This window comes from Ailuropoda melanoleuca, chromosome 14, assembly GCF_002007445.2.
Source record: "Ailuropoda melanoleuca isolate Jingjing chromosome 14, ASM200744v2, whole genome shotgun sequence".
NCBI lineage: Eukaryota > Metazoa > Chordata > Mammalia > Carnivora > Ursidae > Ailuropoda > Ailuropoda melanoleuca.
In genome coordinates, this window is record NC_048231.1 from 18,069,418 (window position 1) to 18,094,872 (window position 25,455).

A 25,455-nucleotide genomic window follows, 5' to 3' on the forward strand; every position below is an offset into this window, starting at 1 on the left:
CTACTGAACCATTGCTCTGGAATGCCGTGAGGAACCTGGATCGCCAGTGGTAGGGTGTGTGTACAAGTCTACAAAGGTTGAGACCAGGTACAGAGCTGCAAACAGCAACTCCCATCTCTGGCACACATGCCGCAGTTAAGAGCCTCTCCGGGTACTCAGTACTGTAGCTTAAACAGCACTATCTTACGTAACTCAAACCATCATGCTATATGGCTTAAAATTCACAGTGATGTGTCAATTAAACTGGAACGAACAAACTACCTTAGGCAGCCGAAAATGGATTTACGAATTATTAAGAGCATTAAACCCTTTCATTGTAAGAGACCAACCTTCCGATCCAGCAATATAGAGGGCTTCAGCCAGCTTGGCAAAGTTCTCATTGATGTGAACAGTCTGCAGGCCTCTTCCATCAGCAGCCAGACGTTTGTCTAATGGAATTGTATACCCCTGTGCAACAGCAGGTAGGAAACACCAGTCATAAAAGAGCAGCAATAGATTCTTTAAAATTAGATGTAAATATGTCCATTTTGACTACCAGTGAGCTGAAGTTCTTTTTCTTACATCTTTCTTCACAATTATGCAACAGCAGCAGCTAACACTGAGGGTTTCATGCGGAGGCCAATTTAAAAGCACTTCACATGTGTGGTCCCATTTAACCTTCACAGTAACTCTGGAAGGCTGGTAACATTGTACTTCCATTTCACAGATGCTGCTGTTGAGGTAGGGAGTTTAGGTAATGTCCCCAAGAGGACACGGTTAATAAATCGATGAGCTAAAATTTAAACTTGGGCAGTGTGATGTCAGAGTCCAAGTTCTGAGCAAATATTCTCATGTTAATAATTGAGTTGTAATAAAAGGAAATCACTATCAAATAGCTAAGTAGTTGTTCCTCAACTAATACAACAGTCATACAAAAGTGGAACAAATCATGAAAATCATAGTATATATAGGTAGTTTAATGTGTGGTACTGTCATAATGACTTGTCAGATTCTTAGAATACTGTAAGTTTTAGTAAATGGAAAAAAGATAAAGTTTGACAGACAACTGAGATTCTGTATTCTGAAACTTTGCCATCCTATTTTGAGTAACTCAAGGAATACGCTTGAACATCCAAGACAGTTCAGGCTTAGCTTTATTTATCTAGATTTATGACTACATTCCCAAATGTTGACCTCTTGTCCATAGTCTTTAGTCCTAATACAGGGAAGTGTTACAGAAGCAACTCAAGATATCACATAGTTACATATACGTTAATCAAGCCAAACTGGACCACCCAATAATCTTTTTGTTATAGGATGAGTGCACACCTTCCTTTAAAAAATAATTTTATATTTAATCTACAAATTAAAATGGCCTTCCTCACCCATCAAGAACAGAATTATGAAACACAATTTGGGGAAAATGGGGAAATAGTGATTAGGAAATATATTTCAGGGGCGCCTGGGTGGCTCAGTCGGCTAAGCGTCAGACTGCTGGTTTCAGCTCAGGTCATGATCTAAGAGTCCTAGGATTGAGCCCTTTGTCAGGCTCCACACTCAGGGCAGAGTCTGTTTGTCTCTCTCCCTCTGCTCCTCCCCTCCTTTGCGTGCTCTCTCTCTCAAATAAATAAAATAAAAAAGAAAAAGAAAAGAAAATATGAAGGATTTAAATAGCTTATGCACACATTATAAACAAAAAAAAATGTTTAAAAAATTAAAATACTGAATATATCCAAACATTTACTCTGTTTTGTCATATTATCATTTAAACTGGTTTCTTTCAGAAATAATTTTACATATCAATTTCTAAATTTTCTAAAGAATACTATCATTCGTTGATATGTTATTTTATTCTCCCTATCCCTTCTCCATATGCTTCTGATAACTACAATTCACCAAAAGAATCTACACAGTATTCATGTGACTGGAATACTATGTTTCTATTACATTAAAAAAAAGAGTCACATAAATTGGGTGTTCCTTTTTGAAAACATTCAGCAAAGTGAGATGCTGAGGATTTAACAAAAGTTTCTGAGGCTAAAGCTCCTTCCTGTTTTCCAGTAGGTTCTAATAGTAGGAGACTGATTTTATGAAACTTAATTACCTTTGCATTTTTCCAGTTTGAAATACAAGGAGGAATCTTCCATTCTTGTTGCTCCTTCACAGTCATCTGCGTGGACAAAAGAATGGAAGAAGAGACATTTCTTGATTTTTGGTCTAGCTAAAAACCCAAGTGCAATCTTCTCTTCAAAGACATTTCAATGAACACTGACATGTGAATAGATTTAGTCAAAGGCCAAAATTCCATTTGTTTGGTAGCAACATATACTGTGTTCTCATACCATGGATTCTAGTAATGATTTCAATATAAAAAATGGAAAATAATCTATAAATTATTTTTGATAATTATAAATTCTGGTTAGTATTTTTCCATATTTAAAATGATATGAAAGGCACCTGGGTGGCTCAGTCAGTTGAGTGCTTAACTCTTGGTTTCAACTCAGGTCATGATCCTAGGGTCATAGGATCAAGCCCCGCACTGGGCTCTGTGCTCAGCAGGGAGTCTGCTTGGGATTCTCCCTCCCTCTCTCTGCCTCGGCCCCTCCCCCCGCTCATGCACTCACTCTCTAAAATAAATAAATCTTTAAAAAAATAAAGAATTGGTTGATTAAAGAAATAAAAGTGACAAGTCTTACGATGAAAATTTGTTTTTAGCTGGATAATAAATCATACCTAAAAAATGTCACTCAGATTTCAGGGGCCTATTAATCCCAGGTACTCACTTCCTCTATGATAATATCCTGCTTGTCAAATAGCAGACCCTGTTCATTCCATTTAAGCAGGGGTTAGGCTAATAACATGAAAATTAATAGCTAACATTTTACATACATTCTCATAAGTACTTTGGAACCACACATTATAGTCCTGAGTGGGTCCCCATTTGATCTTGAAAATCAAATTAAAAAAACAGTAAGTGTGGCACAATGTACCTGTATAGACATGTAGACTTTGTTCTATGGGAGGTTATTTATAAAATTAATAATCATGAGTACAAAAAAGGATGTTAGCGGGGCGCCTGGGTGGCACAGCGGTTAGGCATCTGCCTTCGGCTCAGGGCGTGATCCCGGCGTTATGGGATCGAGCCCCACATCAGGCTCCTCCGCTAGGAGCCTGCTTCTTCCTCTCCCACTCCCCCTGCTTGTGTTCCCTTTCTCGCTGGCTGTTTCTATCTCTGTCGAATAAATAAATAAAATCTTTAAAAAGAAAAAAAAAAGGATGTTAGACTACAGCAAAGATTACCTTTCGGCTAGGAGAATGCATGACAGGTGCAGGAGGAGAAGGTGGTCCTCGGGGAATTTTCTTATTAATCCTGAAGGATAAATCAAAGCACAACCAGAGAGTGTTAGACATTTCTCCATTTTGGTTAATATGTCTCAAGTTTCCCCTTCCCATTTTTATAAAGCTTCAAACACATACAAAAACAAATAGAATGTATAATGAATGTTCATCTATCATACATCAGTCAGTTTCCACAACTGTTAAAACACAGTCAACCTTGTCATCATCACTACCCACCTCACCTCCACAATATCATTATCAATTCATAGGGTAATATACTTTTTTTTTTTGTAGGCTCCACACCTAAAGTTGGGCTCAAACTCATGACCTCAAGATCAAAACTCACATGTTCTACCAACTAAGCCAGCCAGGTGCCCCTACTTTTTTTTCCTTTTACTTTATTTACTTATTTTTTAAGAGAGGGAGTGGGGAGAGGGATGGAGGGAGAGGGAGAGAGAGAACCTCAAGCAGGCTCCACGCTCAGTGAAGCCTGACACGGGGCTTGATCTCACAACGTTGAGATCATGACCTGAGCCAAAGTCAAGAGTCAGATGCTTAACGGAATGGCCACGCAGGTGCCCCTACTCTTATTTTTTTAGAGTGGGGGGAGGGGCAGAGAGAGAGAGAATCTTATGCAGGGTCCACGCCCAGTGCAGAGCCTGACGTGGGGCTCAATCCCTGGATCCTGAGATCATGACCTGAGCCAAAATCAAGAGTTGGATGCTTTACCAACTCAGCCACCCCATTTTTTTTTTAAACAGCTTTATACAGGTACAACTGACATGCAATTAAATATACATATTTAAGTGTACTGTTTAAATCTGACACAAGTATACACCTGTGAAATCCATCATTACTATCAAGATAGTGAACATACTCATCACCTCCAAGTTTCTGCACATTCTTTTCCTATCCCTCGTGTTCTTCTCATCCCCTCTCTGTCCTCCCCTCCTTCACCACAGGCATTAATCTACCTCCTGTCACTACAGATTAGTTTGCATTTTCTAGAGTTTTATATAATTGGAATCATACAGAATGTACTTGTTTTTGTCTGGCTTCTTTCACTCAGCATAATAATTTTGAGATTCATCCATGCTATTTCATGTATTAAAGGTTTACTCTTTCTTATTAAACTGATTAATTAGTATTATCAATTGTTTTAATATCACTAGTATTCCCTGTATAAATGTCCCACAGTTTATTTATCCTCTCACTTACTGACGGACATCTGGGATATTTTGCTCCTCTCATATCTTTTTTAAGAATAGTGTTTTATTCTCATGAGGCCACCTACTTACTTGAACCTTGGGGGCTCCATTGGATCTTTCTGCATTTCCACCATCCGAATAACTCTCTGTTTAGCTCCAGAGTTGAAAGCCACTCCTTGTTGAGATGGTGTGTATCTGAAGAATGCAGATAACTAGTTCAAACTCAACAGGTATTTTTCCTCTGTCACAATTCTAAGCTAAACTATACTGTCAATTCCTTTCATAAAGTATTAACAGAAAGTTGCAAAATATTTAGGCAGAGCAGATAGCAATGGAAATAAGAGAACAGCAATAATGAGCTATAAGCAAAATGTAAACTAGAGTCATATTAGTTCGCCAATAATTCATCCCTGTCCATTTTCCACCACAGAAGGCATGGTGTTCAATTTCACAGATAAGAGGTCTAAAAATGGTACCTATTTTGTAAGTTTGCATTTGCAGAAGAAACGCCCCATAATATTCTCACCAGGCAGCTTAGAATTAGTAGTTCTTAACTAATCATAGGTTGTAAAACAGAGAAAAAATAATAGCAGCACATCTACAAGCTCTGATTTTTCTTGTAATACCTACATGTGAATCATCTCTCCACAAAAGGATTTAGTTGAATGAAATCCTTCAAAATTTATAAGTATTATAAAGATGCCTATTATTATGTAAATGATATTAGTACACTACCACTATTTTGCTATTATACTATTATTACAGGTAACTACTATTATGTAATAAATTACAACATTATCAATATACTAATATTATTTATACCATTATATAAACATTATGTATGTTATATAAAGCCTATTATATACAAATGGGAAACTATACAAAATATTAGTGGTTTGGAGCATATGCTGTAAGTAATTATTAATTTCTAAAACCAAAAAATATATTTTGAAAATAGCCTAATAGCTAGTATCTTCTAAGTAGACCTCTTAAAAAAATTCTTCTGCTTTCAACAGTCTGCACAGAGTCAATAAGCTTCAAGTCATTATTCAAAAAGTTACATTTTCTACTGTGACTAAGTAGGATAGTGAAAGAACACCAGGACCCCCAACACCAGTCAAGTCCAACATGAACCTAAGACTTCCAGGCAAGATCATACCGAATATACTGCGCAGGAGCTAGTTTATCAGCAGCTCGAACTGGCATGGCTGCAGCAACCTTCTGTGATACGGATTTTTCTAAGGCTACCCTTGTCTTTTCCGTTATCTGAAATAAGAAATACCATATTGAGTGGTCTGGAAGTTAATAAAGATGTAGAAAGTCATCTAAAATACTTATATATATCTCAATGCCTTATTACCTCTTTAATGGCTTCTTCATCAGGTCTTTGCAGGTCTGGGTCATCTGCATTCATGACTTCCTTGGGAACCAGGTCAGTATACTTGCTATAAATGACCTAAAATGTTCAAACACAAGCAGGGTCAAGAAAAGCAGAGAATGAAAAGAAGAAACCTCAATAAATCATTTCAGAAGTCAGCACACTTATAAATTTAGGATACAGATTGTGTCTTTTAGATTTTAAAACCAAGGAAGCTTAAAATATATACACAAATTATTGCCCTGGCTATATAAGTTAATAATTTTCCTTTGACCTCATGCATTTAAATTATTTGAGATCTTCTAATCAAGTCACTATCCAAATAAATTGTGCCAACAAAATCTTATGCATCAGTGATCCCTATTTTTGAGGCTCACTAAGACTTGAAATTAATGATGATATAAATTGCCTATAGCACCATTATCTTGGATTACAAGCTCATCAGAATTTAAGTCAGGTTACCAAATAATTTCCAAATTCAGTGGGCCCAGAAAATTTCAATGACCTCACCCTACTTATAATGTTTGTCTTTTCTGGCATCAACTCTATTCACAGACTAAGAAAATGAACACGTGCCATGGTCAAAAAACCCAGAACACTTCTGTGGAAAAAAAAGAACAGCAAAACATATTCTATATACACAACTTATTTTATACTCATTAACCAAATTTAGGATGGCTGTAATTCCTACTGGGCTTACCATGTTTCTATGAGGCTGACACTGATGTGGTAGGCCCCCCAAAAACAGAGTAATACTTTGTGTCCATCTATACTTTTTGAATACTTTCATAAAAACTTTACATGCCAGACTTTACAGAAAAAAAAGAGGTACTGGAAATTTAGCAAATAAACAGCATTCTAGATTTTGCTGCTTGAGTCAGGAATTTTTGATACACGTATAAAGAAAGAACAACTAATGAAGAGAAAGAAAACCAAATTCCCAGGTACTTAAGAGCTTCAAAAATTACTACTATAAGCCAAAGTCTTATATCAATAACTGCATTCTACCATGACATTCCTTAAAAATAGCTTAAAAGAGGGGAGCCTGGGTAGCTCAGTCAGTTGAGCATCGGACTCTTGATTTTGGTTCATTTCATGATCTCAGAGTGGTGATATCAATAGCCACATGGGGCTCCACGCTCAGTGTGGAGTCAGCTTGTTCCCCCTCCTCCCCACCCTCTGTTTTTACTCTCAATCTCTCTTAAATAAATAAATAAATAAATGAACAAATAAATAAAACCTTTACTGAAAAACAGCTTAAAGGAAAAGCAGGCTATTCTTAATTTTTTATTCCAAACAACAAAGCAAAAACCACTTCTGGCCTATACAACCTGACCTGGCTTTGCCTACAGCTTTAATCTCCCCCTGTACCTCTCACTTCTTCATTCATTATGTTTCAATCACATTAGCTCTTTTTTTTTTTNTTTTAAAGATTTTATTTATTTATTTGACAGAGATAGAGACAGCCAGCGAGAGAGGGAACACAAGCAGGGGGAGTGGGAGAGGAAGAAGCAGGCTCACAGCGGAAGAGCCTGATGTGGGGCTCGATCCCGTAACAATGGGACAACGCCCTGAGTCGAAGGCAGACGCCTAACCGCTGTGCCACCCAGGCGCCCCCAATCACATTAGCTCTTCCTGTATTTGGAGCACAACATGCTTTTCTGGAATTCTGGGCCTTAAAAGTGTTGTTCTTAGTTCTTCATGTGAGTTCTCAAGCTGAGTCTCAGTTCAAAAGTCATGAACGCACTGAAGCCTCTCCTGACTACCCTTGCTAAAGCAGCAACCCCTCCCCACATACTCAGGGTCACAGCACTCCCATTACTGTCTTCAAAGCATTGCCCTCAGTATAAAATTATTTTCCATTTTACTTGTTTATCTGTATCTCTATTAAAGTAATAATAATAGCTAAAATTATTAATAAGCACTTATTTTGTGCCCCTATTCTTTTGCTTTATATATATTAACTAACTGAATTTTTCTATCAACCCTGAGGTATGTACAATGATTATACCTAAGTTACTGATGAGGAATCTCCTATTCATTAAAATATCTCCAGGGCTTGTAACAATGCCTGGTCCACAGGAGGCATTCAAGGCAATATTTTTTTTTAAACAAATGAATGAATATATGAATTTTAGAGATGTTCAATTCTATGCTAACAGTGATGGTATTTTAGGCCCTGCATAATGTTCTCTGTAATCTATGGACCTACCAGAAAAAATTACCTCATGGCTATAGGCAAATCTCTAGCTTGTCTTGTTTTTCTCAAGAATGAGACAAAGGATCAGGGAAGAAAGTGTAGACAGTTTACCACAAAACATGATCACTGATATGTGAGCTGCTAGTGTCACCATCCTATCAGTGTTCATCTGGAAGGGACCTAAAACTCACTCTGGCGACAGGAGTGAGGCTCAGAACAAGGAAATACATACTAAGATCACACAGCTAGTAACTAACCTCAAAAGTCTTATTTCTTTTCAAGATTGAAAAATTTATACCACATGAGTTTAAAATCACATAATAATACTCTAGAAAACAATATCTAGACTATGAAGAGTTAATTACTTTTACACAGCAATCATTACAGGAGGCGATTCTAAGTAAATGGCTCCTTGGTAGTCATATATGCTCAACATAAAGTCTCAATACTAATTTAGCATACAAGAGCCATTTGCTGCTTCTTATTTGGGTATTCCAAAGTTAATAACCCTTTAAATGAGCATCAATAAGATTCTAGCATCTCACAAAGCTGAGTGAAGGACATCTGAAGAGCAAGATTCCTCCATGGTAATTAACTATAAAACCCCAAATTTTTATTGCTTGAGAACCAAATGTGCTGAAGAAACTCAGTATATCCCAGGAGGCAAAGGGGCTGGGGAGGGTTATCTGAAAAATATAATATACTCTAGAAGGTATGAGGAGCACAAATGAGCTGTGTGAACAAGATAAAGCAATAACTCATCTGTGAAACTTCTTTTTTTATTACTGAAAACTGGCAAAGGACTGGATTGACCTGACAGGAAAAATCTGTCAACATAGTCATCATTTTGGGGGTAAAAAGGAAACACCATCTTTAGACTTAGCTAGTTTGTGAAATCATATGAACCAGGCAAAATACAATTTATTGTGGGGTCAGTTTAAAGTTGCTGGGAGTTATTTTTTTGGGCAGAGGAAGGGGTTGAAGGTATTCTTTGAGGTAGTATCATGTATATAACATTTTCCACAAAACTATTTAAGAAGGAAAAATGTAAACATCAAGGCTTTTTATTTCAAGATTTATCACTCAAGTCACAATTGGGGGGGGAAGGATTTAGTTCCATCAAAATTTAATTCAAGAAATGTTTTTCCCTACCAATTTTGTATTACTGTAAGTCTTGTGTATACAGTATTTATTTTACATGTAGAGAGATCTTTGGCCTTAGACTTGCTCTAGAATATTATCCCTTGCAATCTTGCCTTTTTTCTTAATCTCTTATACCCAGGGCTAGCATTTACCATACTTGACCTTTCACTATTAATATTTCAGTGAGAACTCTCAGGTTTCTGAAGAAAACCAGATCCTTCTGATATAAATAAAAAATCTTTGCACTATAATGCAAATTCAATATTCCAATAAACTATTTTCATCCTATGCCAAAGACTCTGAATATCAGCCTTCTGAATGATTATGAATTTTTAAAGCCCCATTTTAAAGCCACATTTAGTAGCCAATTCCTACTTCCAAAACAGAAAAATCAGTGGTTTTAAAACATGGCATTGCTGCCACCTCCAAGGCACTACAAAGTGGCAGTCATGTTAAACATTACACAATGCTCAAGACAGTCCCAAACCATCAAGAAGTGTTCCCTCCTCCACACACATCTGCCAATATGTACTCAGTTAATGTTGAATTATTAAATGCATTCAAGAACTTCATATATTAACCCATCCACTTTTTAAAAAATTGTCTAATATTTATTTATTAAACTTGTGTAAGAAGTTCAAATGTATATTCCAAGGCATAAAGTCCAGCAAGGAAATACATCCACCAGGAACAATGTTAGAACAGGCCAAGTAGCCACTCTATTCGCTATCTTCTCAATTCATTCAGTGCCCTGCTCATTCTGTTAAAAAAAATCTTCATTCTGTGTGGGTGTGTGTTTAAAGACTTTATGTTTTTAAAGCAGTTTTAGGTTCACAGCAAAATTAAGAGTAAGGTACAGAGATTTCCTATATATGTCCTGTCCCTACGCATGCACAGCTTCCCCCATTAGGATTAGGGCTAGGGTCAGGGTTAGGGTTGATATGAACCTCTGAGTGGTACACCTCTATAAACTACTAGTTTTGGATTCATCTGTAGTGGCCGCATTATAGACAAACATGTAAAGCTTTCAGGGTACAAAGGAATATTACTTTAGAGACCTTTTTGGCCAGAGCCCTGAAGTGTAAAAATAAACAGTTCTAACATGTCTACTCTACTTTCAGAACAAAATAATCACCAACATACATGGTTGTTAGAAAAAGAAAAAAACTTTCAGACATCCTCTGGGCATCAGAGAAAATTTGTGGTTTCCAATCTTGAACTGTAACGCAAAATGGGCTAAAAGGGTATGTATGTCTTTCAAAATTAGTCAACCTGCCAATACCAAACTATTGTCCTAAAGTGTTGCTTTTTCCTAACCAATGAGAGGAGAGGCAGTACATATACCAATAAAGAACAGTGATTACTCCAAAGGAGAGCTGTATCAAAACAAAGGGAGCTGAAGGCCAATGAAGGTCTCCATGGCCCAGGGGACATTTCCAGTATATGTTCTGCTGTATAGGGACCTATTTTTCCTTTTGCAGTTATGGACTATGCTTCCCTACTGGCTCAGAAGACATGGTTTTCTGTTACTCAATGAAAACTGCTATCGCTTCTCCAATAATCACTGATGAATGTCTGTGTGCCAAGCTTACAGGCACTAAGTTAGGTACCAAAGAGGAATCCTAAAGATATCATCTCTGCCCTCATAGAGCTTATAGTCAAATGACACAGATAGTGGCGAAGGGTTAAGTACAGCAAAAGGTGATGACTGCTATGATAAACATAGGGAAAAGGAAGGAAACCCCATTTCGCCAAGGAAGATTAGGAGGAATACCCTGAAACAGTGACGAGCAAGCTGCAATTTGAAAGCAACAGAATTTACTCAAAAGAATAGGGGGAGAGCTTTCCCATGCACAGGATGGCATCCATGGGAAGTTTCCATGGTAAGAGAGAACATGCCATATAATGGGAGCTGCCAGTAGTTCCTCACAGCAAATTTTTACAGAAAACGCCTGAAAGTTTTTTCTTCTAAAGATTTAAAAAAATTTTTAAGTCATCTCTACACCGAATGTGGGGGCTGGAACTCACAACCCCAAGATCAAGAGTTGCATTTTCTACCGACTGAGCCAGCTGGGCGCCATGAAAGTTTTTTCTTCTTTAACAACTATGTACAATGGTGATTATTTTGTACTGAAAATAAATAGAATGGCTAAAACTGGACTTTTTACTTTTGGATTTCAGTATTCCGGTCATGAGAGTTGAAGCTAGGTAAGGAAGGGGTCAAGTGTGCCATAAGAAGCTTGGCTGATTACCCTGAAGGCCATGGAAAGATTTTAAGTGTGCACACTTGTGTGTGTATATGTGGAGGAGAGAAAGAGAGAGAGAACACTAAACAAATAAACAAGGATGAATCTGTTTTTCTAGGCAGGCAAAACAAATGCCAAGGAGATGGGTTCAGACTCTGTTGTGGTAACTGGTTAGGGCCTGAATTAAGTAGCAGAGAAGGGCATATATTGAGAAGTGTTAAGAAGATAAATCATGGTGACTAAACAGATGGAAGGCCTAAGGGAAACATAATGAGTGCTCAGCAAAGGCTTTTTAGAGAACATATAACTTTATGTGTCACATCTGACATCTGAATATCCTTTGACCCAGTAAGTCCACTAAGAATTTATTTTACACAAATACTCATGTGCAAAAAAGGTATTTGTATATGGATCTTGAATAAAGTACTGTCTGAAAACTAAAAAATTAGAAACTACCAAAGTTTTTTTTTTAAATAAACCACCAATGCTTAAAAACCAAAATTCAGGCCCAAGCACACCATGGAATTCTATATCGGTTTTTTAAAAATAAAGCAGACCAGGGCACCTGGTTGGCTCAGTCAGTTAAGCCTCTGACTCTTGGTTTTGACTCAGGTCATGATCTCAGGGTCATGAGATTGAGCCCTCAGTCTGGAGTCTGCTTGAGATTCTTTCTCTCCCTCTGCACCACCCCCTACACGTGAACATACTCTCTCCCTAAAATAAATAAGTCTTTAAAAAAATAAAATACAGCAGACCTATATATACTAATAAAAATCTTTAAAACATATTAAGTAAAAAACAAGTCAATGAATGTCATGAATATTAAAATCTCACTCATGTAAAAAAAAAAAAAGAGATGTTTATGTGTGTGTATATTAAGTGGGAATATGTATACATCAACGTCTAAATCCATAACAATGATCTGGAAGGATGTGTATCATTATAGTAACAGTACTTACCTCTGGGAAGTAAAGTGGGAGAAGTAGGCAGAACTTTATATACATACTTATGTACTGTTAATATCTTCTACAGTAAGAATTTATTATTAATGTATTTTTTAAAAAATCAACAAAATAATGGGGAAAAAAGAACTCTCACACTTTAGTATAGTCAATCAGGAAGACATCACTGCTAGTCGCTGAGTTAGAGAACAGAGAAGGTAGATTAAGTGGAAAATTATGCATTTAGGTTTGTATTTGATTGGCAGTGCTTTGGGAAAATCTTATAGATCTGTCCTTGCAGACACTGAGATATAAGGACCTAGAGCCCAGGAGAGAAAACTGGGCTGGAAACACAGATCCAACAGTCACCAAGATGAGTGGCAACTTTAGCGAAGGGAGTAAATTAGTCACAGAGATGGTGCTGTGAGAAATAAAGTCTTAGAGACCTTAGCCAGAATTTATCTCAGCAGACTGGCTGAGATGAGGCTCTATCACAGTGAAATGAAGAATGGAAGAAATAGAACAGAAAACAACAAGCCAAAAAGCTTGAAGGAAAGTGAAGAAAACTAGGTGGAAATTTGGAGATAGCTGGAGGGAGTCCTGAGGGTAATCGGGGAAAAATTTTCTCACAAAAGATGAGAAAAGCAAGCATATTTAAAAGCTCACAGGAAGGAGCCAATAGAGGAGGGGAGGTGAAAGTCATGGTTGAGAAGAATAAAGAAAGAGTGAGGCCATAAAGGAGAGGGGTAAGGAATGAGACCCAGGATACACCAGAGCACATCTGGCAAGATGAGGTTTAGCTAGGAGAACTTTCTCATAGAGACAAAAGGCAAAGTCAAGACACAAAGCAAAGTGCAGGATAAAGAAAGCAGACAATTTTCTTCCACTGGTCTTTATATGTAAACAGATGTCACCTCGTCACCTGTAAAACTGAGAGGAGATGCAGAGAAGGAGAAGTTAGAGCTTGGAGGAACACCAAGGGAGCCCAGTTGAAACCCAAGACAGATTTCCAAGACAGTCTAACTGCTTTCCCTAAGACTCAGCGGCCTTGATGCAGGAGCAGAGGATGGGTTGTCATTAATGCTATTTTAGAGGGTAAAATGAAAATGTTTCCAGGACAGCGAGACAAAGGACAGGTACTGAAGGTTCTCAAGTATTTTTCCCAACATCTTCAATTCTAAAGAGATCTTTACCTTTATATGGAGCACTTATTTACAAGTGAAAAAACTAGGTCTTCTTAAAAACAGTTCCTTGGCTCTGAGTGTAGCTGCTCTGTGATGAGATTATTTTAAGTAAATTTTATTTTTGGTCTTTGGATTACTTTGTAAGCAGGGCCATCATAAATCTGGATAGCAAGTGCTAGTTTTATACTTAAGGGAGAAAAAAGTTTGTATAATTCAAATGAACTGTTTAAATAATTAAATATCTGTGTAAGTACTTTTTAAGTACACGAGAAAGAGAATTAGAAGACTACACATAAAATCTAAATTTTGATTTTTTTTGAGGGGTGCTAGAATTGTAGATTTTGAACAATTTTCTTTTTTTAAAGATTTTATTTATTTGACAGAGAGAATGCAAGCAGAGGGAGAGGGAGAAGCAGGCTTCCTGCTGAGCAGAGAGCCTGACGTGGGGCTTGATTCCAGGACCCTGGGATTATGACCTGAGCAGAAGGCAGACGCTTAACGACTGAGCCACCCAGGCGCCCCGATTTTGAACAATTTTCTAGCATTTAAAAAATGTCAGTACTATAAAAGAGCTTAAAACAATTAAAATTTAACAATTTCAAATTGTTTTTAAAATGTTAAACAAACAGACGAAAACCCTAAGTATATCTAAGTTTTAATCAATTTGGGAGACTTCAAAGGAAAAAGTCGTTGCTATTATGAAGTCATAATATACGGTCCATATTGTTATGAAATCCTATCTTCAGTTAGCCTAAGTATATTTCTTTGCTACTTTTTTCTTTTAATTTTGAGAGAGAGCGAGAGAGCACATGAGCAAGGGGGGGACAGAGAAAGAGAGAGCATCCTCAAGCTGACTCCCCACTGAGTGTGGAGCCCAACACGGGGCTTGATCCCAGGACCCTGAGATCATGACCTGAGCTGAAATCAAGAGTTGGAGGCTTAACTGATGGAGCCATCAGGTGCCCCTCACCCTCATTGCTACTTTTAATAAAACTAAATGGCCAGATATGTATCATTTACACACAATAAAAACAAAACAAAACAAAAAACCTTTTCAAAAAATATTTATCATTGAGAGGATTACCTTGTCTTTTGACTGTCCTTGCCGAGCAATTGCATCATATTTAATTTTTCCTTCAGCATCCACCTGAATGGCCAGTGCATTTGACATTTTTTTCTTTCGCCCCATATCCAGTGGATACTGGGCCACGTGGATCTCTGGAAAGGCACCTCCATCTCCAAAATCCTATATATTAAAAAGAAAAGAAAGAAAAATTGTAATTTCAGATTCAAGATACAATCATTCAACAATTATCGAGACATTGTTATGCTAGATGCTAGAGACAGCAATAAAGAAAACAGAGGTCCCTGGTCTTGTACAGTATACATTCTAGTGGGCAAAAATATAAAAAGCCTAATCTTTGGCTTGTGATAAATGCCTTGAAAATATAATGGGACCGCAAAGAGAGGCTACTTTCAATAGGGCAGCTGGGACAGCCTTTGTGAAGAAGTAACGTGAGCTAAAGCCTGAATAATGAGAAATCGGGAATGGGAAGATCTGAGGGAAGCATTTTCCAGGCAGAGCAAATAGTGTGAAGGCTCTAGTGTGAAGGAATGTTCTAGGAAACAAGTGTCCAGTGGGGCTGGAGCCTGCTGAGGACAGAGGAGCAGACACACAGGTGATAAGCTTGCAGGGGTAGACAAACACCAGATCATGAAAGGGCTTCTAGACCATGGCAACAAATCTGGATTTTTATATATGTGGCAGGAAGAAATTAAGCAGAATGTTTAGGACAAGGAAAAGATCTTTAGTTTTAGCATATATAATGTTCTTAGTGAGTAACCATTCAAGCTGTAATAGCACAGAAATGTAAAGAATTTTTTCTTGGAACCAGATTTTAATAACATATTTATTAATGTTCCATGAGAAGCAAATAAATAGAATAGAAAGGCCCCAGAAATGAGTTCAACACATTTCTAATGGTGACTGTATACAATTATTTAGAAGAGAGGATGAAGACTTCTAAAGTAGAACAAGCTAAGTAAAGCCTGTTGATGAAGTTTAGCATCATAAAAAGAGGCGGCTCATCAAATTAACATATGAATATTAAACATAATCTTTAAATAATTTTGTTAAATTTAGTAATATTTGCTTAGGACCTTATTATAATGTACAAAATATAATCTACACTCATTTAATTCTTGTATTTCTTCAACACTTCATATTTTCATATGGAAAAAATTCAAATTTAGAAAAGTGAAGTGATTTTCCCACGATGTCATAGGTAGCATATACAGGACTTGAACTCAGATCTTTTGACTCCAAAAAACTTTGTATTTTCTACTGAACTAAAATTTCCTTTTTTAGCTCAATAAAGGGCAAGTCAATACTACTAAAAAATGATAGGAAAAAAATATTTTTAAAAATTTTTACTTAAATTCTAGCTAGTTAACATATCGTGCAACATTAGTTCCAGGAGTAGAATTCAGTGATTCATCACTTACATACAAGATAGGAAAAAATATTAAAAGCAATCATTTAGAGGAGGTTTAATGAAAAAACTTTATGAAAATAACACTTTTTTTTTTAAAGATTTTATTTATTTATTGGCGGGGGAGGGGGAGAACACAAGCAGGGGGAGCGGCAGGCAGAGGGAGAGGGAGAAGCAGACTCCCTGTTAAGCAAGGAGCCCGATGTGGGACTCAATCCCAGGACCCTGGGATCAAGACCTGAGCAGATGCTTAACTGACTAAGCCACCCAGGTGCCCCCAAAATAACAAACTTTTATGACCTCCTCCTTCAAGAAATATTCCATTAGATCTTGGACATGTGATTTCCTAGATACAATATGCTGACTTGTAAAGAAAATTTTTGACACTTTAAAAAACAAACAATAAAGCTAAGGGAGATATTTTCTTATAAATTAGGCAGAAAACTGTTAAAGCATTCTCAAGAAAGGTGCTACCTGTACCCAGGCCATCAATCTGACACATGCTAGATTTGCTGGGCTTCTTGAACTATAATAAGCACTTCAGAACTGTGGATGTGGCATTGTGCGGTCATTAAGCTTGCCAGAAAATCATAGCTTTTACTTTGAAAACTAGAACAAAATGCTTTCTCCATAGAATGTTCACTCCCCTACAAAAGCATTCACAGTATTTCCAGATTAGCTAGCCATTTTGGTTTGATTTTCAAATAAACTGTTCTGTTCCACCAGGTCATATGAAACCTTTAGTCAAGTAGGTTTTAAAAAGTTAATAGTCCCTGAATGTCATAATGCTGAAATGGAAATAAGGATGAGATTTCTGTTGTATGAAACATGATGCCTGTCACCTCCCCATCCTATAATCTATTGAGAGGGCAAACAAAGAATATCCAGCATCCCTCCAAAGAGACACATTATACTTCTCTTAGGTGATACCTGTCACTACCTTTTTGCCCCATATAAGAGGGCATTATAGCCACCTTGATAATCTTCTATTTTGCCCTGCTTCTCACAAATTACACTATCAGTGAAAACAAAAGCAACAACAGCAATCCCTTAGTAATTTTAGTAAGACTGACCTTCACACATTAGAATTAATAAGGTCTAGAGGAGAGCTGAGGAAAAAAAAACAAGGAAATTTCTTAGAAGACATGACCTAGTTGTCTTCCAGGCTCCACAGAGTGTTCTGGTAGGTAGGGGGGGAATGCCAAACATGGGAGAGACTGAGAATACAGACAGTATCTTGTAGGATGCAAAGCAACAAATTTCAGTCCAATGAATACTTAGTTCACTATGATCACCACTTGGAGGCATACAAAAAAAAGGTAAAGGCATGAGCCCTTCATATTTGTAAGGTAAAAATCATAACCATAAAAGGACAGAATGTAGCAAAGTGATAAAATGAAAATACTTGGGTACAAAAATGAGTGGTATAAGAACAGAGAATTTTAATAGGGCAAGGACATTCCACATTGGAAAGTGGAAGAGGGAAATCTGTAGGAGTCAAAAGGAATACTGAGAGACGGAGAAGAAAAAGGATTGATCAAAGAGGAAGTGGTCTTGGGGAAGCAAAATAGTTAAGTCTCAAATATTTGCTTTTCTCCCTAGATGAAAAAGGTGGTCAAGCATGGGAAATCTGCCCTGGAGTTAGGGAAAGGAATATGTACTGAATTGCAGTACACGATACAGAGTAACTAGGAGGACAGGTACTGACAAAGAAGTTTGTTTTTTGGTAACAAGCTAGAGATATAAAAAGATCATTCCAGATTTCTTCTTTCTCCCTTACTGTCTCCAAATCAACCATCAAATTCTCTTGTATCTTCTAAAAAACTTATCATCTGTATATTAAACCTATATAAACATTCTCAAATTGAAGACAAGAAAACAGATGAAGAGAGGTCAGGATCTAAGAGTAAGCAGCACAGGTATGATGCAAAAACACTGATTTTTATTTATTCTTTTAAACTCCTTGCCAGAGCTCTTGCCACTACACTTTACGGGAAGGAAATCAGAAAAAGAAATGCTGCTGGAGTTTTCCCTGGAGGAAGGCTGTCTCTGCAGGATTATGTGGGCCTGTGCATTCAGGGAGAAGGAAGGGAAAGGCACCCGAACATGAACTTTCATTTTCTCCTCTTAGTTTCCCATTTTTTTCCATATATGGTAATTGCTAGATTTATAGAGGGTGTGTTAGTTTCTTTTGTACATGCTTAATAGTTGGATATAAGAAAAGACATAGGCAGTGATCACAAAGCAGTGATAATAAGCCAGAAGAAAAATATCAGTGCCCTAAGCAGAGCACCTGTCTTACGAACTCACAACCAGGATTTCTAGCATATTGGCATTCATGTGCAGAGGTTCTAGGGTTTAAATTTATTTTATAAGGGTTAGCACAATTATTTACCTCTAATAACCGAGGTATCCAACCTTTCCGGTACCCGTATGGGGGAGGTTCTCTTCGGGAGGAGACCAATGAGGTCTGCCGTGATCTCTGGGATCTTGCTTTTTCTTCAGCCTCAAGCTGGTCCTGAGATAGCTGAGTAGGTGCAGGTAAAAAGCTATAAGCAAAGATAATAAAAGTCAGAATTTTTAAAAATTCTTACATTTGATCATTGCAANGAAAGGAAACGTGGAAGCATAAAAACTCAATAATTTATCTATTATATGAACTATTAATTTTTTATTCTGGGCACCATTTGCCTGCATCCTAGTCAAATGTTTTTTATTGTATGTCTCTGAGTACTTCTTTCTTTTTCTTTTTCTTTTTTTTAAAGATTTTATTTATTTATTTGACAGAGACAGCGAGAGAGGGAACACAAGCTGGGGGAGTGGGAGAGGAAGAAGCAGGCTCGCAGCAGAGGAGCCTGATGTGGGGCTCGATCCCATAACGCCGGGATCACGCCCTGAGCCGAAGGCAGACGCTTAACCACTGTGCCACCCAGGCGCCCCGAGGGTCAAACATTTTGATGATTTATGGCAGTATTAAATATCTGCCATTTTGGGGCGCCTGGGTGGCACAGTGGTTAAGCATCTGCCTGCGGCTCAGGGCGTGATCCCAGCGTTATGGGATCGAGCCCCACATCGGGCTCCTCTGCTGCGAGCCTGCTTCTTCCTCTCCCACTCCCCCAGCTTGTGTTCCCTCTCTCGCTGTCTCTGTCAAATAAATAAATAAAATCTTTAAAAAAAAGAAAAAGAAAAAGAAAGAAGTACTCAGAGACATACAATAAAAAACATTTGACTAGGATGCAGGCAAATGGTGCCCAGAATAAAAAATTAATAGTTCATATAATAGATAAATTATTGAGTTTTTATGCTTCCACGTTTCCTTTCTTGTAATAAGCAAGGAAGCATCCTCAATTACCCAGGGGCCAACTGTCCAGCATATGGTTGCCTTAGTGTCTTTACTACTTTCATACTCCTTATTTTTAACTGCTTTACTTTTATATTTCTTACTTTTAACTATGTTAGTGTCAATACAAAAAAAAAATAAGGATTAGCACTGAATGTAACAAAGAGGTGGATAAAAGAAAGAAAATACAAGTTGCATATTTAAGTGTGTCTTTCCAAAGGTATCTAGTTTAGAATGCAATTTAAAAGTTAAAAGGTCAAAGATTCAAAGCAGAAATTCTGAAGATGTAGTTTGTTATTCTTTGATCAAAGCAGCCTTTCTACCAAGCAATTCTTAACAACTTTGTAGTATGACAATATTATTACAGAGATACCCCAAAGTAACACAAAAGGATCCCAATAAATGAATAATACATTTAATGGAAAAGTTAAGGTTTTTTTGTGATTCTTGGCTAGTAAGCATATTTGAGTAAGCAACAGAACTTATTTATTCAAAATATTTATTGATCACTTGGGTGCAGGTACTGCACTATGTAGGCAATGAGACTATAAACTGAGAAAGACAGGTTACAGTCTTGCAGAGGAGAGACAATCCCTCATACAAATCCATAATTACAAATTCTATTAAATGATGAAGGAAAAATATAGAGTGTATGACAACATACACAAATGGGATCTAATCTGGTCTAGAGAGTTGGGTACTGTGATGGTTAAGAGCCCAGAGTTCAAATCCTACCTATGCCAGATAGTAACCCATATAAGTTACCTACCTCTCTGAACCTCTGTCTTTTCATCTGTAGAGACAGATGGAAAGACTACCTACCTCAGAGTTGCTCTAAGTACTAAATGAGAAAATCTATGAACCCCTTGGCACAGTGTCTAAATACTGTTCAATACATACTTGATTATTCGGAGCTCACCCAATTTGGGTTAGTTGCCCCCATCCATGCTCCTATAAGCCTGCCTATGTACCACTACTATAACATCTATCTTACTGTATCAGAATCATCCACTCATTTACCTTTCTTTTTCTCACTAGACTGTGAGCAACTTACAGGAATCATGCCTTCTGCTTCTTTCATCCCTAACTCCCCAGGCATTGTCTAGCTCACAGCAAGGGCTACTTAAATGTTTGCAGGAAAATTAAATTCACCCTGCCCTTTGCACCCACCATCTTTATGTCACTACAATGTTACTGCCTTACCTTCGGCCATCTCAAGATCTTCACATTTGTTATTCCATCTGCCATAAAATACTTTATTAGGAACATTCTTTCCTATAGTGCTTTTATAGAAAACTCTTCCCAGATTCATTTTTTTCCCCCAGATTCATTTTTAAAGATTTTGATAAGAAATCTTTACACCCAACATGGGGCTTGAACTTAAAACCCCAAGATCAAGAGTCGCATGCTCTACTGACTGAGCCAGCCAGGCAGCCCCATCCTAGATCTTTTAGTCCTTCCTTCTTAGCATTCATGTCTCTTCTCAATTATACCTCCCCATGGCTGTTCTCTGACCACCTCATAAAACAGCACTCCAGGGGTGCCTGGGTGGCACAGCGGTTAAGCATCTGCCTTCGGCTCAGGGCGTGATCCCGGCGTTATGGGATCGAGCCCCACATCAGGCTCCTCCACTTGGAGCCTGCTTCTTCCTCTCCCACTCCCCCTGCTTGTGTTCCCTCTCTCGCTGGCTGTCTCTCTCTCTCTGTCAAATAAATAAATAAAATCTTTAAAAAAAAAAAAACAAAGACAGTTACAAAGAAGCCAAAATATTTACTTATATTCTCTTTTCTTTACCTTCTGCTCGAAGAACTGTTACTAAAATGATCAAAAGGCAGGCAGCCTGCCAAAGCAAAGAGTTCAGACAAACCAGTAAACAGGTAACTTGGCCTGGATTAGGGTCTGAACATACTCTAGCCTTCCAGAAGGTCTTAACTGTGCTGTTCCTTGTAAAGGATGACATTCCCACAAAGAGGCACACTCCTGTGGTGGCAGGGTAGGGGGAAGGAGTACATAGTGGGCTGTGGGCTGTATATGCAAGGAGAAAGTATACCTCAGTGGTTCTCAACTGGGGGGCAAAATAACTACAATGTAGGTACTTGACAATGTCTGGAGACATTGTGATTGTCAAGACTTGGGGATAGGGAATGGGAGGGGTGCCACTGGCATCTAATGGATAGAGGCCAAAGATGCTGCTAAACATCTTACTATACATAGGACAGCCCCATACCAGAATGAATTATCCAGCCCAAAACGTCAACAGTGCCACTGTCGAGGCATCTTAAGTCTACCCTTTCCCCTTTACCAAATAAAGCATATTAAATGCAAGTGATACTATTAGATACATAACCCCAAAATACACTTGCATTTAGAGAACTAAATCAGTATGACTTTAAATCTTTAGTTAGTAACAATAACTGGTGACACCAATACCGTAACGCATCACTATGTCAAGTCCCTGCTGTTAAGTAATCCTTGGTAGATCTTGGAGATAATTAACATTTCACCTGGGATCAAATCAACCAGAACTCAACAAAACCAGAAAACTATGTAGTTCCCAAGACTAGCCATTTAAAGACTGCACTCTGCCACTACAATTTTAAGCACACAATACCCACAACATCTCTGTTATTTTTCCTGTGTCCTTTTCAAATTCCACCTTTTCCACAATACCTTTCCTCATAATTCTGGTAATCTTTGCTTTGGTGCCTCCCACCTGGAGGTGCACTCAAACGTTTGCTGCTTGTAACATTTACTCAAGAAAACTCCCTAGTCCACTCAACTTATTTAATCTAATTCTTTTGCACTTAAGGTTAGTATTACACAAGTGAGCATTTTGTGCTGTTCTTTCTTTCATACCTGTATGCCCTGTACCCCATCTTCCCCATTTCCTTTTGTATACATACAACCCATAGGATAGAGCAAGGCACCCAAAATTAATTCTCCCAAGAATTTTCTGATTAAAACATTTTGTGGGATTCATAACTGTCATCAGCCAGGAAAAATAAGTGTGAGGAGAATCAACTGTGTTTAGGGAGCGCAAGCTTATGTCCTAAGACGATTACTTTCTTTACAACCATGTTCGACAACAACTTTTCCTGCTTGCATTCGCACTGAAAGTTTTTCCACTTAGATGGGGCAACAAGGTCGCGGACTAGTAGGAGTTATGTAACTCCTCGGAATCTCCCAGTTAAGCATCTTTTTCTCAAAGGCAGGGACCACTTTACATGCGGTTACCAAGGCAACTGGGAACAGCAAAAATCTGAAGTGGTTCTATCTACGGAAGAAATTCTAAAGTCCAAAGTTAAAAGTAAGGAGCAGCGGTGCATTATTAGTAGACTGTGGCCACCACAGTGGCTAACTTAAAAATCTCTGTTCAGTGCCGGGCCCCTCTTTTTTTTTTTCAGGAATCCTCGTTTCGGGGCACAGGCGAGACTTCGTCGGGCACACGGCAGTAAGCTGGACAGTCGGCTCCCGCCGCTTCACTTCGCCTAAATAAGCCACTGCCCTCCACACCCCCGCCTTGTCCGCCCGAGCCGTGGCACTGTCGGAGCGCTCTCCACAACCCCAAGATGCTCAAGCGAAAAACACGTGCGACTCCTTGGCATCTGAGGCCGGAGAACTATTCGCCACGCCGAGGCTTTCGGCCCTAAGGAGGGGACGAACTCAACCAGGGAACCGCTCAGGAAAGACCCCAGCTTCCGTGAGGCCTAGTCGCCCCGGAGGCCGGCAGAAGGGCCTAGCCGTGGTCGCGGCCCACGTCGCTCTGTGTCCCGAGCCAGGCCAACGCTCGGAGACAGTGGGCAGAAAAATGAAAAAGGTGGGTACTCCCAGACCCTTCCGTATCGAGGACCCCCATCAACAACCTACCTGGTGAGCGCCATCTTCTTCCGCTTCTTCCAGCGCGAGCGACAGCACCGCGGGGCGGGTCTTTCCCCTGATGAGGAGGGGAAAGGAAGGAGCCCGCGATGCGCAGGCGCCTCAGCCGAAAGGCCTTCTGGGATTTGTAGTTCTTGGAACAAGAGTACGATTCGGTTTTGTCCTCTCCAGACTGAGCGGTTTTAATGAGATAAAGGCTTCAGTTAAGAAAGGCAGATGCATCCCCCGGACACTTGTGAGAGAATAGGGCGTTCCCTAGGCAAAATAACGAAGGTGAGATGCCTTTTAAGCTGCTTATTTTATTCCCCACCCAGTCTCATTCCCCTTGTAAGGATCCCCAATACAAGAGTATACCTGGAACAGCAACGTTAAATAAAAGGGTGACAGGGTTTTAAAACAATAGGAAATCGTGAGACTGTGAATAGAGTTTGGGGACGCTCTAAAAACATTCACACTCGAAACTTTTCTTTAACCGCTGTCCCCTACCTCCACACCTCACCCCCAAAACACTCTCCTGGGGAGGTATTCTGTGATCTTTGGTAAGTTACCTTTACAACACTTCTTTTGTGTATTATGTTATGTTTTCATGTATGTACGTGTTTTATATTATTTGTTTTACATAGATTATGGGTTAAACATAATCTTTGATGAACTGATATGATGAATGAAATCTGCTGACAAATATTGGAGAGAGGGAAGTGGGTAAAGTATAGATGAAATGAGAATAGCCGTTTTTGATCACTGTTGAAGCCGGATAATGGGGAAATGGATGTTCATTACACTAACACGTTTAACATTTTCCGTGATAAAGTGTAGGTACAAACTTTACTTGCAGTATAGCACAGATACAGAACGGTGCCTACACTGTGAGTGTACAGCTCTTTGAATTTTCCCAAATCAACCACACTACTTGGAGCAGCAGAAGCAGCATCCCCCACTCAGGATGACTCAATTTCTGGTGACAAGATGTTGTAGGTTCATCTAGTATTTTTTATACCCCAGACTTGGAATCAGTCATTTCTCCAAGGAGCCCTCCTTTAAGTGGGAAAGTGATATTTAGAGAAAACGATTTGGACGCTACAAATGTTCACTGTTATTAGGTTGATTATTGTTAGTAATCCTTTTTAGTCTACAGATCTAAAAAATTTAGATATGCACACATTTTTTTGAGAAAATGCATAGTGCATTTATATTACTATTATCAATGCAAATTTAGGATTACACAGATTTACTTAACTTTGATTTTATATGCATATCTCTTCTGAAAATCTTGGTGCCTAATGGCATTAACATAATTACATATGGCAATAACAATTAGCATAATTAATTAACATAATTGCTTTATCCTACTGTATATATAAAATAGTTTCAGAATAACATTACGAAAATGATTACTAAACGTATGCTTAATGATAATAGTTTCTGCTTTTTTTTTTTTTTTGCAATTCTTTTTACCCTTGGAGTATATCTCTCTAGGTGTGTATAGTCAAATTACATTGCTTTAAAGTGACTTGGGGAGAGGTGCACCTGATTGGCTCAGTTGGTAGAGCATGCAACTCTTGATCTCAGGGTTGTAAGTCTGAGCCCCATGTTGGGTGTAGAGATTTCTTAAAAATAAATAAATACAGTGATTTGGAATACTTCCTCTCTGTGGGATTATGCCACTAACTTGATAGTCAGGTTTATTTCTTTTTGCCTTGGATTCTTAGGCGTTGTTTTAAAAAAAAAATTGTTTTGTGAAACAGTTACATGGTTTCAAAGCCAAAATTTACCAAACAGGTAGTATATTTAGAGAATTCTAGATTCTTTCCCTGACCCGTCTGTCATTTTCCCTTCCTCTCCCTATAATCTTTAAAAAAAATTTTATGATTTATCCTTTCACTTGAAAATATGCACAAATACATATATATTTGTATGCTTCTCTTTCTTTCTTACACAAATGGTAGATACCATACGCATTTTTCTCCACCTTCCCTTTTTTCACTTATTATTATATCTTGGAGATCGCTATTTTGCAGTATATAGAAATCACATTGGAGATTTTAAGCAGAGAAGACACATGATCTGATTTGTGTTTTAAGAAGATCCTATGACAGGGGCGCCTGGGTGGCACAGCGGTTGAGCGTCTG

At 38.3% G+C, this 25,455-nt stretch overlaps 1 protein-coding gene and 1 long non-coding RNA gene across 2 annotated transcripts in view; one reads left to right on the forward strand and one right to left on the reverse strand.

Annotated features, from left to right (window-relative positions):
• The window catches only part of SNW1 (SNW domain containing 1), a 32,323-nt gene extending 8,915 nt beyond the window's left edge, over positions 1 to 23,408 (reverse strand). Inside the window, exons 1-9 of the mRNA XM_034642144.1 lie at positions 23,318 to 23,408; positions 18,506 to 18,659; positions 14,703 to 14,864; positions 5,887 to 5,982; positions 5,686 to 5,792; positions 4,617 to 4,721; positions 3,280 to 3,349; positions 2,084 to 2,149; positions 339 to 447 (exon numbers count right to left, since the gene is read on the reverse strand). Coding sequence (XP_034498035.1) covers positions 339 to 447; positions 2,084 to 2,149; positions 3,280 to 3,349; positions 4,617 to 4,721; positions 5,686 to 5,792; positions 5,887 to 5,982; positions 14,703 to 14,864; positions 18,506 to 18,659; positions 23,318 to 23,331 — 883 coding nt within the window. The 5' untranslated portion in view covers positions 23,332 to 23,408. The remainder of the gene's footprint in view (positions 1 to 338; positions 448 to 2,083; positions 2,150 to 3,279; positions 3,350 to 4,616; positions 4,722 to 5,685; positions 5,793 to 5,886; positions 5,983 to 14,702; positions 14,865 to 18,505; positions 18,660 to 23,317) is intronic.
• Positions 23,409 to 23,511: 103 nt separating this feature from the next.
• LOC117795926 overlaps positions 23,512 to 25,455 on the forward strand; it is a 15,447-nt gene continuing 13,503 nt past the window's right edge. The window contains exon 1 of the long non-coding RNA XR_004620114.1: positions 23,512 to 23,865. This is a non-coding gene — a long non-coding RNA (uncharacterized LOC117795926). The remainder of the gene's footprint in view (positions 23,866 to 25,455) is intronic.